The 13,208-nt window shown below is 42.8% G+C and overlaps 2 protein-coding genes across 2 annotated transcripts; one reads left to right on the top strand and one right to left on the bottom strand.

Annotated features, from left to right (window-relative positions):
* Positions 1-235: 235 nt before the first annotated feature.
* Positions 236-4,410, top strand: LOC121853168 (legumain-like). Its single transcript, XM_042347135.1, has 10 exons — positions 236-340; positions 644-798; positions 932-1,029; positions 1,284-1,590; positions 1,782-1,848; positions 2,019-2,137; positions 2,215-2,409; positions 3,110-3,226; positions 3,562-3,729; positions 4,182-4,410. Exons 2-10 carry the CDS (start codon positions 652-654, stop codon positions 4,305-4,307), a joined length of 1,344 nt encoding a protein of 447 aa, XP_042203069.1. The 5' UTR covers positions 236-340; positions 644-651; the 3' UTR covers positions 4,308-4,410.
* Positions 4,411-6,567: 2,157 nt separating this feature from the next.
* On the bottom strand, positions 6,568-12,899 carry LOC121853176 (legumain-like). The gene is made up of 10 exons (XM_042347147.1): positions 12,746-12,899; positions 11,314-11,505; positions 10,861-10,958; positions 10,358-10,664; positions 10,016-10,085; positions 8,996-9,114; positions 8,382-8,642; positions 7,426-7,542; positions 7,031-7,201; positions 6,568-6,781 (listed from the first exon to the last, which is right to left on the bottom strand). The coding sequence occupies exons 2-10, from the start codon at positions 11,362-11,364 to the stop codon at positions 6,656-6,658; spliced, it is 1,320 nt and encodes a 439-aa protein (XP_042203081.1). The 5' UTR covers positions 11,365-11,505; positions 12,746-12,899; the 3' UTR covers positions 6,568-6,655.
* Positions 12,900-13,208: the final 309 nt, after the last annotated feature.

The following is a 13,208-nucleotide window of genomic DNA, read 5'->3' as shown; positions in this document are numbered from 1 at the left end:
ATCACCGCCTCACACACACATTGTACTCCCCATTTAATTTAACCCACAAACCTTCCCACCAAAACGCCTATTGTTGTTACGATAAGATTAAATCATCTGGTTGGGTGTTTGTGTTCAGAGAGTCAGCTGATCGGATGTTTATTTACGTTTAATCAGCTGTTAGGGTGTTTGTTTACATTGTGTCAGCTGATAGGGCGGATTAATCTGGTCATCTCTCGACTATATTAAGTTCGACAGTGGTAAAGGTTTGTGCATTACGCTCCTGAATGGTCTTGTGAACAGGTCTTGTGAACAGGTCTTGTGAACAGGTCAACTTTCATCTCTCGTTTGAACAACGTTTGTGAGTAGTGTGTGTTTGTGCCTTCACTATTATCTTACAGTATCTCTCACCATAATGCATATAATGTATAATGAAGAATCTCTCATGAAACGCGTATAGAGTGAATTATCTCCCATATAGCGTATATATATAGCGTATATACGCGTATACTTAATAAAGGAAGGCTGTACTTACATAGCCTGTATGAAGTGTCTATGATTTTTAAGTACGATAACAAATTAGTTTTATTAAGATTTTTTTTAGTAAAGTAACTTATGCTTAAATGTGTAAAGTAAGTACAGGTGTAGTGTGTCATCCTCACAGGTGTAGTGATGAGGTGGGTGGCTTTGGCGTTGTTGGTGGGCGTGGTGGGTGTAGTGGCCGGGATCCCCTACGTCCACAATGTTGATAGCGGCGAGGGTGAAGTGTGGGCGGTTTTGGTGGCTGGGTCGTATTCCTGGATGAATTACCGCCACCAGGTGAGTCTTTTGGTCTCGCTAGGTAAAGGTGTGTGAGTTATGGTGATATTTTGTGTATATATGAGTCTTAACATTGAGGTACACACACACACACACACATAAAGTGATGTATAACACTCTCTTACTCTCACAGGCAGATGTGTGTCACGCCTACCAGATCTTACATCAACACGGTGTTGCTGACGACCACATCATTGTTATGATGTATGACGACATCGCCAACAGCAAGGAGTGAGTGAGAGAGAGAGAAGAGAGAGAGAGAGAGAGAGAGAGAGAGAGAGAGAGAGAGAGAGAGAGCATAGGAGTATTGAGTATAGGAGTTAACACTTAGAGATAATGCAACACTTCTCATTCCCCATAAAATTTGTTAATGCATCAGTAGCTTCAGCCATGCACATCCTCTCTCTCTCTCTCTCTCTTAGTACAAAACAAACCTAACCCCATCACCACCACACTTTAACCTCCCCCGTCACCCTCTCCCACAGGAACCCTCACCCTGGACAGATCATCAACCGTCCTGGAGGTCCTAACGTGTATCCTGGCGTCCCTAAGGATTACACCGGCGCCAACGTCAACCTAGACAACTTTCTGAAGGTGCTGAAGGGTGACTCTGAGGGCCTGAAGGGTGTAGGATCCGGTAAAGTCCTTAAAAGTGGTCCCAATGATAGGGTGTTTATCAATCTAGTCGATCATGGCGCCCCAGGACTCTTTGCTCTCATTGGTGATATCCTCACCACCACCAACCTGACCGATGCTATCTTGTCCATGCATCATAATAAGCAGTACAAAGAGGTGAGTTCCTGGGTCCTTCTCTGTTTATATAAGTGTAAATATTCGTTTTTTGTTTATATGGACTGCTTATACATAAACAAGATATATATGAACTCTATTACTTATATACCCAAGTCAACATATTAGTATTAAAAAAGTAGACTTATAACTCATACTTATTACTAAATGTTTACTTATTTATCTCACCTCAGCTGACCTTGTACGTTGAGTCCTGTGAGTCAGGTTCACTCTTCCAAAAGTTGCCTCATGATATTAATGGTGAGTCTTAATGTTGTGTTGTGGTCCTTTATGTGAGTTACCCCGCCATGTGATACTATAGTGATGATGTTATTACTACTACTACTACTAATACTACTACTATCCTTCCACCACTTACTCCCTTACCTCCCCTTGCTGAGCCTACTAACACCCTACCGTCATCACCACAGTATACGCCGTGTCAGCCTCGAATGCCACTGAAAGTTCCTACGCCTGCTACTTTGAGGCTGAGCTGAAGACCTTCTTGGGTGACGTCTTCAGTATTAAGTGGATGGAGGATACTGACAGGGTGAGTAGGAGAGAGAGAGAGAGAGAGAGAGAGAGGTAAAAAAACATCACTCATCACAAACCGTCTCGACCTTACAGGAGAACGTGGCGAAGGAGACCCTGAAGAAGCAATACCATGTGGTGGAGAGTGAGACGAAGACCTCACACGTCCTCCAGTGGGGACAGATATCCATCGACACAGAGAAGGTCGGGGCGTTCGTGGGGAGCTACAAGACAGGCGGTGATGGGGGTGACGTGTATGGCCCCTTCCCTCCCATCGCCGACCCATGCTTGGTGAGTTGATGGGCCACAGGGGGGTAATTTAGGACTGGGGGGTCTATTTGGATGGGGTCTATTAGGACTGGGATCTATTCAAACTGGGGTCTATTAGGACTGGGGTCTGTTTGAACTTGGGTTTATTAGGACTGGGGTCTATTAGGACTGGGGTCAATTAGATGGGGGCCTATTTGGATGGGGGTCTATTAGGACTGGATCTATTCAAACTGGGGTCTATTTGACTGGGGGTAGACTGGGGCCCATTAGGACTGGGGTCTATTTGGACTGGGGCCCTTATTAGGACTGGGGGTCTATTAGGACTGGGGTCTATTAGGAACAGATTGGGGGTCTATTTGGACTGGGGTCTATTAGGACTGGGATCTATTCAAACTGGGGTCTATTAGACTGGGATCTATTCAAACTGGGGTCTATTAGGACTGGACTATTCAAACTGGGGTCTATTAGGACTGGGGTCTATTTGGACTGGGGTCTATTAGGACTGGGATCTATTCAAACTGGGGTCTATTAGGACTGGGATCTATTCAAACTGGGGTCTATTAGGACTGGGATCTATTCAAACTGGGGTCTATTAGGACTGGGATCTATTAGGACTTGGACCCTACGAGGATTTGGGTCTATTACAACTGGAACCCAATTAGGAGCCAATTAACTTGCATATATCTCACTCCATCATCCATCAACCTTCCCTCTCCTTCAGAAATCATCCATCACCAGCCCAGACGTCCCCCTCGCCCTCATCCAGACGCACATCCAAGACTCTCAGGGCCTGATTGGCTCCACCTTCTGGCACCAGGAGATGGATGAACTCAAGAAGGTGGGTGACTCTTATTTGTGAGTGTGTGGATGAGCTTAGAGACGTGGATGAGTGTTTTTGTGTGTGGATGAGCTTAGAGATGTGGATGAGTGTTTTTGTGGATGACTTTAGGGGGTTGGATGATTTATTATTATTATTATTATTATTATTATTATTATTATTATTATTATATTTTTTATTTATTATTATTATTATTATTATTATTATTTCTACTACTACTACTTTTTTTACTACTGCTACCACTACTACTACTACTACTACTACTAATACTACTACCACCACTACTGCTACAACCACCAACACTCACTTCCTCTCTCTCTCTCTCTCTCTCGCAGAATCGTACCTTCGTCAGAGACACAATGCAGAAGATTATCCAGCAGGTGACCCGAGATACTGAGGTGACGACTAGGTTAATGACTGACCACCACAATGTGATCTTTAACCACGAGTGTTATGAGTCCAGTGTTATGACCTTCCATAACCTCTGCTTTAACCTGGGTCACGTAAGTCTCTCAATTTAGATTTTTTTAATGATTTTGTAGTTTTTTTGTATATTTTGATTGATTTGTGGATAATTTCTTTAGTGTTTATGAATAATTTTACGGATAATTTCTTTATTATGGATAATTTTAGGGATAAATTTATTTTATTTATTCATTTTTGGATAATTTGGGGGGGGGGGATAATTTCATTATCTGTTTATCTGGTATAATTTATTGTTTATTTATTGGATAACCTGTCGAGTAATTTCTCACCTGCTTCTTGGATAATTACACACACACACACCTGTTCGGGTTCTACGAGGTTCAATTAAAAAAAATGTATCCATTTCTTATACTCTCAGAACTGAACCCCCCAAAATGGTTCTAAAATACACGTTCTTTTCATGTATTAGAACCCTCACATAACACTGGTTCTAAATTGTGTTCTTTTCTTTTATTTCTCCCCAAAACAGAACCCTTACGCCTTGAGGGTAGTCTACGCTTTAGTGAACCTTTGTGAACACGGATACACTGCCCAGGAGTTCACTTGCTCAGCCCGGGCCGTGTGTGACTTTGAACCTGTCATCGGTATCAATTAGAAGCTGTTGGTGAATGAAGAAAACCTCAGTGAAGAAAGAAGGAATATAACAGTAGAAAATGAAGAAAAAACAGTGAAGAAAGAAGGAATATAACAGTAGAAAATGAAGTAAAACAGTGAAGAAAGAAGGAATATAACAGTAGAAAATGAAGAAAACACTGAAGAAAGAAGGAATATAACAGTAGAAAATGAAGTAAAAAACAGTGAAGAAAGAGGAATATAACAGTAGAAAATGAAGAAAAAAACAGGAAGAAAGAAGGAATATAACAGTAGAAAATGAAGAAACAGTGAAGAAAGAAGGAATATAACAGTAGAAAATGGAAGTAAAAACAGTGAAAAGAAGGAATATAACAGTAGAAAAATGAAGAAAACCTCAGTGAAGAAAGAAGGAATATAACAGTAGAAAATGAAGAAAAAACAGTGAAGAAAGAAGGAATATAACAGTAGAAAATGAAGTAAAACACTGAAGAAAGAAGGAATATAACAGTAGAAAATGAAGGAAAAACAGTGAAGAAAGAAGGAATATAACAGTAGAAAATGAAGAAAAAACACTGAAGAAAGAAGGAATATAACAGTAGAAAATGAAGAAAAAAACAGAGAAGAAAGAAGGAATATAACAGTAGAAAATGAAGAAAAAAACAGAGAAGAAAGAAGGAATATAACAGTAGAAAATGAAGAAAATATAACAGTAGAAAATGAAGAAAAAACAGTGAAGAAAGAAGGAATATAACAGTAGAAAATGAAGTAAAAACACTGAAGAAAGAAGGAATATAACAGTAGAAAATGAAGTAAAAACAGTGAAGAAAGAAGGAATATAACAGTAGAAAATGAAGTAAAAACAGTGAAGAAAGAAGGAATATAACAGTAGAAAATGAAGAAAAAACAGTGAAGAAAGAAGGAATATAACAGTAGAAAATGAAGAAAAAACAGTGAAGAAAGAAGGAATATAACAGTAGAAAATGAAGTAAAAACACTGAAGAAAGAAGGAATATAACAGTAGAAAATGAAGAAAAAACAGTGAAGAAAGAAGTAAAAACACTCAATGAAGAAAATTTGGTGAAGGGAAACATGAGGAAGAAAATCCCATTCAAGTAAATCCCACTGAAGTAAATCCCACTGAAGTAAATCCCACTGAAGTAAATCCCACTGAAGTAAATCCCACTGAAGGAAATCCCCAAAGATCACTTATTTGTTTGTTTGTTTGTAATAGTAATTTTTTCAGCTTAGGTTTGGTGACTATTAATCCTAATGGGCTCCCAGTTCTAATAGGTCCCAGTTCTAATAGGCCCCAGTTCTAATAGGCCCCAGTTCTATCATGCCCTAGTTCTAATAGGCCCTTAATGGACTGGGGCCTATTAGAACTGTGATCCATTTAGACTGGGACCTATTTGGACTGGGGCCTACTTGAGCTATTAACAGAAGACTGAGTAAAAAATTATACCCACAAATTATTTTAAAATAATTAATTACATTCCATTATTGATTTTTTTGTGAATTATAAGCTTTCTATCAAATGTTTATATTTAAGGTATAACTTTTTAATTGTCTAACAAAAAAACTATGAACTAAAATTACAAAAAATAAAAAAATTGATTCAAAATTAGTTCATAAATTTTTAACTTTTTGGCAATTTTTTTTTTCACTCACCAATCATGTTTTTGTGATGTGACAAAGTAATAAAAGTCTTAATTAACCTTAAGTGTATTTTATTATCATATTTTATTGAGACTATTGGACTTATAAATTTGATCTTAATGTATATGAATGAAAGTATAAAAATTAGTTAAGTTCATTATATAAATTCACAATAAAAATCACAAATTTCTCTCTGTGTAATCCTTCTCTATTTTCATTCTTCTTTCTTCTTATCGTCTCTTTCTTCTTCTTGTTATTTTTCTTCTATTCTTTGTTTTCTTCATGTATCTCTCACTCCCTCTCACTATCTCACCTCTATCTCCCACTCCCTCCCACTATCTCACCCCTATCTCTCACTCCCTCTCACTCTCTCACCTCTATCTCCCACACCCTCCCACTATCTCACCCCTATCTCTCACTCCCTCTCACTATCTCACCTCTATCTCTCACTCCCTCTCACTATCTCACCTCTATCTCCCACTCCCTCCCACTATCTCACCCCTATCTCTCACTCCCTCTCACTCTCTCACCTCTATCTCCCACACCCTCCCACTATCTCACCCCTATCTCTCACTCCCTCTCACTATCTCACCTCTATCTCCCACTCCCTCTCACTATCTCACCTCTATCTCCCACTCCCTCTCACTCTCTCACCTCTATCTCCCACTCCCTCTCACTATCTCACCCCTATCTCTCACTATCTCCCAGGGGGCCTCAGATTATGCCTGTGTATGCCTGATGGGTACACACACTCCGGGTAGCTTGGTCCACCTGGTCGGCTGTGTACCCGTGTTCACACAGGTTCACTAAGTTCTTCAACACCCGTAGCGCGTAGGTGTTCTGGAAGGCAAGTGAGTGGTCAAGTTAGGTCAGGTGAAGATGGAGGGTGGGGTGGGGTTGGGTGGGTGAGGTTGGGTGGGTGGGGTGTGGGTGTATCTTAACTAGCTCACTTACCTGAACTAATTAGATTGGAATTACAGGTAAATTACGGATCTTTACCCCACAAAAAAAAAAAAATCGATATACCTGAACTAAATCGAGCCAACATGGGATATTTTTTTTACAGACATTAAAAAAAAATCGATTTACCTGGGCAATATCGAAGCACCTGGCGTGAAAACTTCTGACGGAGGCGAGGTAGCAGTCCCACCTAGTTATATCGTGTTGGTGGTTCCTCCTGATGATCTTGGACAACATCTCCTCGTCGTTTACTACTTCTTCTATCAGTCGGTGCATAAGAGTCTTTACCAAGGCGCGGTTCTGAGGAGGGAAGGAGGGAAGGAGGGAAGGAAGGAAGGAAGGAAGGAAGGTATTAGTTGTGGCGGTGATAGTTTGGGTATATGGATTTTCTTTCTTTCTTTCCTTTCTTTCTTTCTTTCTTTCTTTCTCACGCCAGGATCAAATAGAAAATTATAAGATCTCTCACTTTCTCTCTCTCTCTCTCACTTTCTCTCTCTCTCACTCTCTCTCTCACTAAGACTCACCAGCTGAACGGAGTGTAACTGAGTCTTCCAGTATTGAGCCTCAGTTGTTGTGTTGGCTCTCTGTACACGGGACTGTAGGAGGGCGAGTGGCACGTCATGACTGGCGACTGACGTGTTCTGGGGAGAAGGGGGAAGATGATGAGGGAGACGAGGAGGAGGAAGACATGAGGAGGAGGAGGAGGAGGAGAAGGAAGGCGAGCAGGAGGGAGGAGGAGGGAGGAGGGAGGAGGAGGAGGAGGAGGAGGAGGACATGAGGAGGAGGAGGAGGAGGGAGAAGGGAAGGCGAGCAGGAGGAGGAGGGAGGAAAGAGGAGGAGGAGGAGGAGGAGGAGGAGGAGGAGGGAGGGAGGAGGAGGAGGAGGAGGAGGAGGAGGACATGAGGAGGAGGAGGAGGAGGAGAAGGAAGGCGAGCAGGAGGGAGGAGGAGGAGGAGAAGAGGAGGAAGGAAGGAGGAGGAGGAGGGAGGAGAGTAGGAGGAGGGAGGAAGAGGAGGAGGAGGAGACGACGAGGAGGGAGAAAACGACGAGGAGGAGGAGACTTGACGAGGAGAAGAAAGAGACGACTGTGAGGAGAAGGAAGGCAAGCAGGAGGAGGGCATTGAGGAGGAGGGAAGGAAAGAGGAGGAGGAAGGAAGAGGAGAGGAGGAGAAGTAGGACCTGACCTAACCTAACCTATATGCTGACGGTTCTAATTATGGTGTTGTGTGTTTATATCAGAACCTGTAATAAACACAGGTAAATTAATTAACTCCTTGTGTACCTGGTCTTTGCTTTGAGCTGCATAAAACATTCAGGTATTAGCCAAATAAAATATACAAAATCGCGTCTCAGTAGTGAAGATGTTTTGAGAGAGAGAGAGAGAGAGAGAGAGAGAGAGAGAAATAGATAGATAGATAGATAGATAGATAGATAGATAGATAGATAGATAATAACCAAAACAGTAAAAAAAAATCCTTACCACACAAGGGTCGAATCTGTTCGGTGAGGTGGAGTAGCGAGAGTTGTATTTGGAGCCGTGGTTGCTGGGGAGGTTGACGTGGTTGCTGTGGAGGTTGATGGGGTTGTTATGGTCGAGAATTGGGTTATTCTTACTACCAAGGAACCGGGAAAGTTTCTGTCCGGCTAACTTCAGTTGGCCCCAGTGCATGACATCAGACGTGGTCACTTCATGATGAACCAACAGGAACTGATTCTTGAGTGTTTCTCTGTGTATATTCTCCTGTAAGGGGGCGAGAAAGTGGTGGTCTCATGGCTAATTACCACTTATTGCATTAAAAGTTTCTCATACCACTTAACCCTGATATCTAAATGGTCTCTTGGCATTTATCCCGATAAGTAAAGGATCTTCTACCACTTACCCCGACAACTAAGGGACCACCTACCACTTACCCCAACAACTAAATAACCTTCTACCACTTACCCCAACAACTAAGGAACCTCATATAACTTACCTCCTACCACTTATTCCGACAATTAAGGGACCACCTACCACTTACCCCAATAACTAAGGAACCTCATATCACTTACCTCCTACCACTTACTCGGACAATTAAGGGACCACCTACGACTTACCCTGTCAGTATCCTCCATCCACTTAATACTGAAGACATCTCCCAGGTAGGTGTCGAGTTCATCGTCTAAATAACACGCGTAGGAGGATTCTTTAGGTGAGGAGGCACTTACTGCGTATACTGTGTGAGAGAGAGGGGGGTGAGGTGAGATAAGAGAGAGAGAGAGAGAGAGAGAGAGAGAGAGAGAGAGAGAGAGAGAGAGAGAGAGAGAGAGAGAGAGAGAGAGAGAGAGAGAGAGAGAGTATAACAGGGGCAGGAAAAACACTCAAAATACCCTCGAGTGCGATGACTTAACGACCAGAGTACTCAGAGGAATAAGTCATCACCTTCAGTGTCATAGCCATGGGGAACAAGAACCATCTCCAACACCCTGTAGGGAAGGAGTGGCCCTAAGCACCTGGGAAAGACGGCTAGCCAAACCGTAGAAAGGACTTTGTTGGCGCCAATATCAGGTTACAAGACTGTTTATAAGCACCAGATCTATAGTTTATCTACATGTTGACTCTTATCTCTTTGTACTGAAATGTTTTGTCAATAAAGTAACCAACTCCCCAATTTCGCCATATGTAACCTATTAGGTCTGTTTATTGTATATTTTCAGCTTTCTGGCTGCCATGCTATGTTAATAAACCGTTAATTATTATTATACATACATATGCAAACAGGCTGTACACATTTCCAAACACAAACGTTAGATTTCATGCATTTAACAGCCCATTGAACATAACAACATAAGGTTGGAGGAAACAGCGGCGGGCCTATTGGTCCATACTGGACAGTCCCGTTTACACCCAGCCCCTATTGCTCATATATCCATCCAACCTATGTTTGAAGTTATCCAGCGTGTTCGAGTTAATAATGATGTTTGGTAACTTGTTCCACTCATCCACTACTCTATTTCCAAACCAATGTTTACCTATCTCGCGCCTAACTTAACCTGCCCAAACTAACTTTACCAAACTTAACCTAACGTAACATAACCTAACCAAAGCTAACCTAACCTAACTTAAGCTAACCTTACCTTCAATATCATCAGGTAACATTCTTTGGAAGAGTGACCCGGACTCACACGATTCGACGTACACCACCATCTGTAAACCACCAGAGGCGCTCGTCAGGTGAGGTCAGGGAGAGAGAACACCTGGCTGATGAACCTGAGGATCTGGACTTGAGATGGACTCGCTAGAGGGGAACTGGACTTGAACTGGACTCTTTTATAAGCCATATATGGGAGTTGGATTTGATATGAATTGACTAGAGAAGAAATGGACTCACTCATATCACCTAGAAGAGGTGGATTAAAGTAATGGACTCAATCTTAATATTGTAATTGTTAGAACTTATGGACTCAACGTGGACTCACCTGCCTGTACCTGTGTTCCTGGTGCATTTTGAGGAAGGTATTGGACAGGGCAGTCGCGCTCAGGTATTCAGCCGGGAAAGCGAAGATCCCAGGGGCCCCGTGGTCGACCATGTTGATGAAGACCCTATCATTTGGACCACTGCGAAGGACCCTGCCGGAACCCACGCCCCTTAGGCCTTCAGCGTCTCCTCTCAACACCTTCAGGAAGTTCTGTGGGGTGACGTCCTTGCCAGTGTAATCCTTAGGGACGCCAGTATACACGTTAGGACCTCCTGGGCGGTTGATGATCACACCAGGGTGGGGGTTCCTGTGGGAGAGATCCTTCATATTTTAGGGCTCCTTAGTGGTCCTTGTGAGCAGGAGTCTCAGCCCCAAGTGTTGATATTATGTTGTTTCTCTGAACTGTATTTATAACTGTAGCTGTACCTGTGTATGTACGACAGGTAGACACTGTACTCAATGGTCGACCTACACACACTAACTGGTCGACAGGTGATACTCACATTGAATTGTTGGCGATGTCGTCATACATCATAACAATGATGTGGTCGTCAGCAACACCGTGTTGATGTAAGATCTGGTAGGCGTGACACACATCTGCCTGTGAGAGTAAGAGAGTGTTATACATCACTTTATGTGTGTGTGTGTGTGTGTGTGTGGTGCTACTACAGTCTCCGGACAACAGAGCTAGATGTGGTCTTCGGATATTTACACTGTAGCGTCTATCAACACAACCTAACCTAATATACCGGTAGACACAACCTCAGCTCGGTAGACCGCATACTATAGAAGCAGCTAACTTTTACTGTTGATTTTCACTAATCATCTGTACTCTGACCTCAAGAAGAGACAGTGACCCATGACTGACCTGTGTTCATCACCTGATGGTTTGTATAATCAATATCAAACTAACCTGGTGACCTATGACCCCAACATGACCTGGGACACAAACTAACCTGGTGACGATAGTTGAACCAGGAACTAGACCAACTACGAGAACTGCCCATATTCCGTACCTGTCCTCCTCTACCTTCTTCAGTATCTCCTCCACCTCCTGTAGAGGGTCCTCACTCTCCTCTCCTCCTCTTTCACCGCTGCCGTCACCACCATCACCGTCATCAGCAGTAGTAAAGCCTTCATGGTGACTCCTGATGGGGAGAGAGAGATGGGTTGAGTGGTGATGGGGAAACGATGGGGAGACTATGGGAGGAGTTACGTGATCACTCTAAAGGGAGGTGAGTGGGGAGGAGGGTATGGGGGAAGAATGGGGGAGGAGATGAGGAAGAGAGAGAGGATGATGACGTGGGACGGAAGGATGAGGGTTGATGTGAGGAGAGAAGAAAGAAAAATGTGATGAAGGAGGGGGAGGAAAAAAAGAGGATGGGGGGGTTGATGGTGGGTGAGGAAGAAAGGGGGGGAGGATAACAGATCATGAGAATGGAAGGAAGGGGGAGAGGGTAAAGAGCAAAGAGGGGTAAGGGGGTAAGGAGGAATGAGAGGGAAGGAGGGGGGTAAGGAGGAATGAGAGGAAGGGGGGTAAGGAGGAATAAGAGGGAGGAGGGGAGGAGGAGATGGAGGATGACAGGTGAGGAGGGGAAGGGGATATACACTAACAAGGTCACTCCAGTGTAGGAAGGGGGGCTGACCAAACACGCGATGGCGCCGCAGTTCTCAACCAGTTTAGAATTGGTTTTTTTTATAAATTAGAGAGAAGAGAGAGAGACCATGAATAAGCAGAACACATTAAAGTAAACATCCGCTTTTCACGTTTAGTCAGACAACATCCACTTGACATCCACATTAGATAACCCAAATATCACCCACTTCCCTTAGGCTCTTTTATCCACTTATACCCACTTGGTTAGATCAGATTAAAGTATATTACAGTAGGTCAGATTAACGATAGGTTAGGTGGATGTAGGTTAGCATAGGTTAGGGCGAGTTAGATTAGGTTAGGATAGGTTAGATTAGGTTAAAGTATATTACAGTAGGTCAGATTAGCGTTAGGAAGGTGGAGTTAGGTTAGGTTACGTTAGATTGAGTTGGGTTAGCTTAGGTTAGGATAATTTAGTTAAAGTGAAATAATATAGATGGGGTCTAATCATCACGTGACCCGTAAAACAGTGACCACGCAGCACAAAACCTGGTGTTGGCTTCTGTAATCACTTAAATCAACATTCTCATCAGCTAGGGGATGTTAAACAACCCTTGACTATGAATGATGAGAAAACACACCTGTAATGTTGTTAAGTTCACCTGGGTTGTTGTAGAGCCCATCACTAAACCATAACAAAAGCCCGTTATCAATCTGTTTATGTCTCCATCTCACACCAAAACAGACGACAAACACAGAGACATATTTTACCTCCCACACTGTCTTGCACTTACCTCTCTTTAGTAACACACAATGATGAGGTTTAGGCCGGTAGAGATGCACAACACAGGACAGATTTTAGGCCGTGAACTGCACTGATGAGGTCGTGTATGCAGAGAGACAGACAGCAGCGGCCGGACTCCAGTATAAACCCCACTGGTCCCAGAGGTCTGCCCTCCGGTACTCAACCCCCCCCCCCACCACCTCAGTTGCCAGCCGTCACGAGATATTTCAGTTAACACTATCTCTAGTAACTCATATCTCACACTGATTGCGTTCTTCTACATCTTAATGAGGCTTATGACCTCTATCATAAGTTACTCGGTCAGGAGTACACTGAGTCTTATAAAACAAAGTCTTATCGTTAACTGAGAAACTCGTGATCTCACCTTCAGAAATACTCGCTGGTGACTTTCAATTTGTCACAATGTTTCGGTCATATGTTTGGAAGATGTGTTTTTAATTGTTTGATTTTGA

This window comes from Homarus americanus, unplaced genomic scaffold (genome assembly GCF_018991925.1).
Source record: "Homarus americanus isolate GMGI-L3 unplaced genomic scaffold, GMGI_Hamer_2.0 scaffold50564, whole genome shotgun sequence".
In the NCBI taxonomy this organism is placed as follows: Eukaryota; Metazoa; Arthropoda; class Malacostraca; order Decapoda; family Nephropidae; genus Homarus; species Homarus americanus.
Note: the sequence above shows the minus strand (reverse complement) of the source record. Positions and strands in the feature narration are given on the sequence as shown.

Bases quoted from the DNA above. Each gene is read 5' to 3' on its own strand.
- LOC121853168 (XM_042347135.1), top strand. From the start codon at position 652: ATGAGGTGGGTGGCTTTGGCGTTGTTGGTGGGCGTGGTGGGTGTAGTG. The intron at 2,138-2,214 runs GTGAGTAGGAGA...TCGACCTTACAG, and splicing joins GGATGGAGGATACTGACAGG to GAGAACGTGGCGAAGGAGAC. The intron at 2,410-3,109 runs GTGAGTTGATGG...CCTCTCCTTCAG, and splicing joins CCATCGCCGACCCATGCTTG to AAATCATCCATCACCAGCCC.
- LOC121853176 (XM_042347147.1), bottom strand. From the start codon at position 11,364: ATGGGCAGTTCTCGTAGTTGGTCTAGTTCCTGGTTCAACTATCGTCAC. The intron at 8,643-8,995 runs GTAAGTCGTAGG...GCCCCCTTACAG, and splicing joins GGATGGAGGATACTGACAGG to GAGAATATACACAGAGAAAC. The intron at 6,782-7,030 runs GTAAATCGATTT...CTTGCCTTCCAG, and splicing joins GGTGCTTCGATATTGCCCAG to AACACCTACGCGCTACGGGT.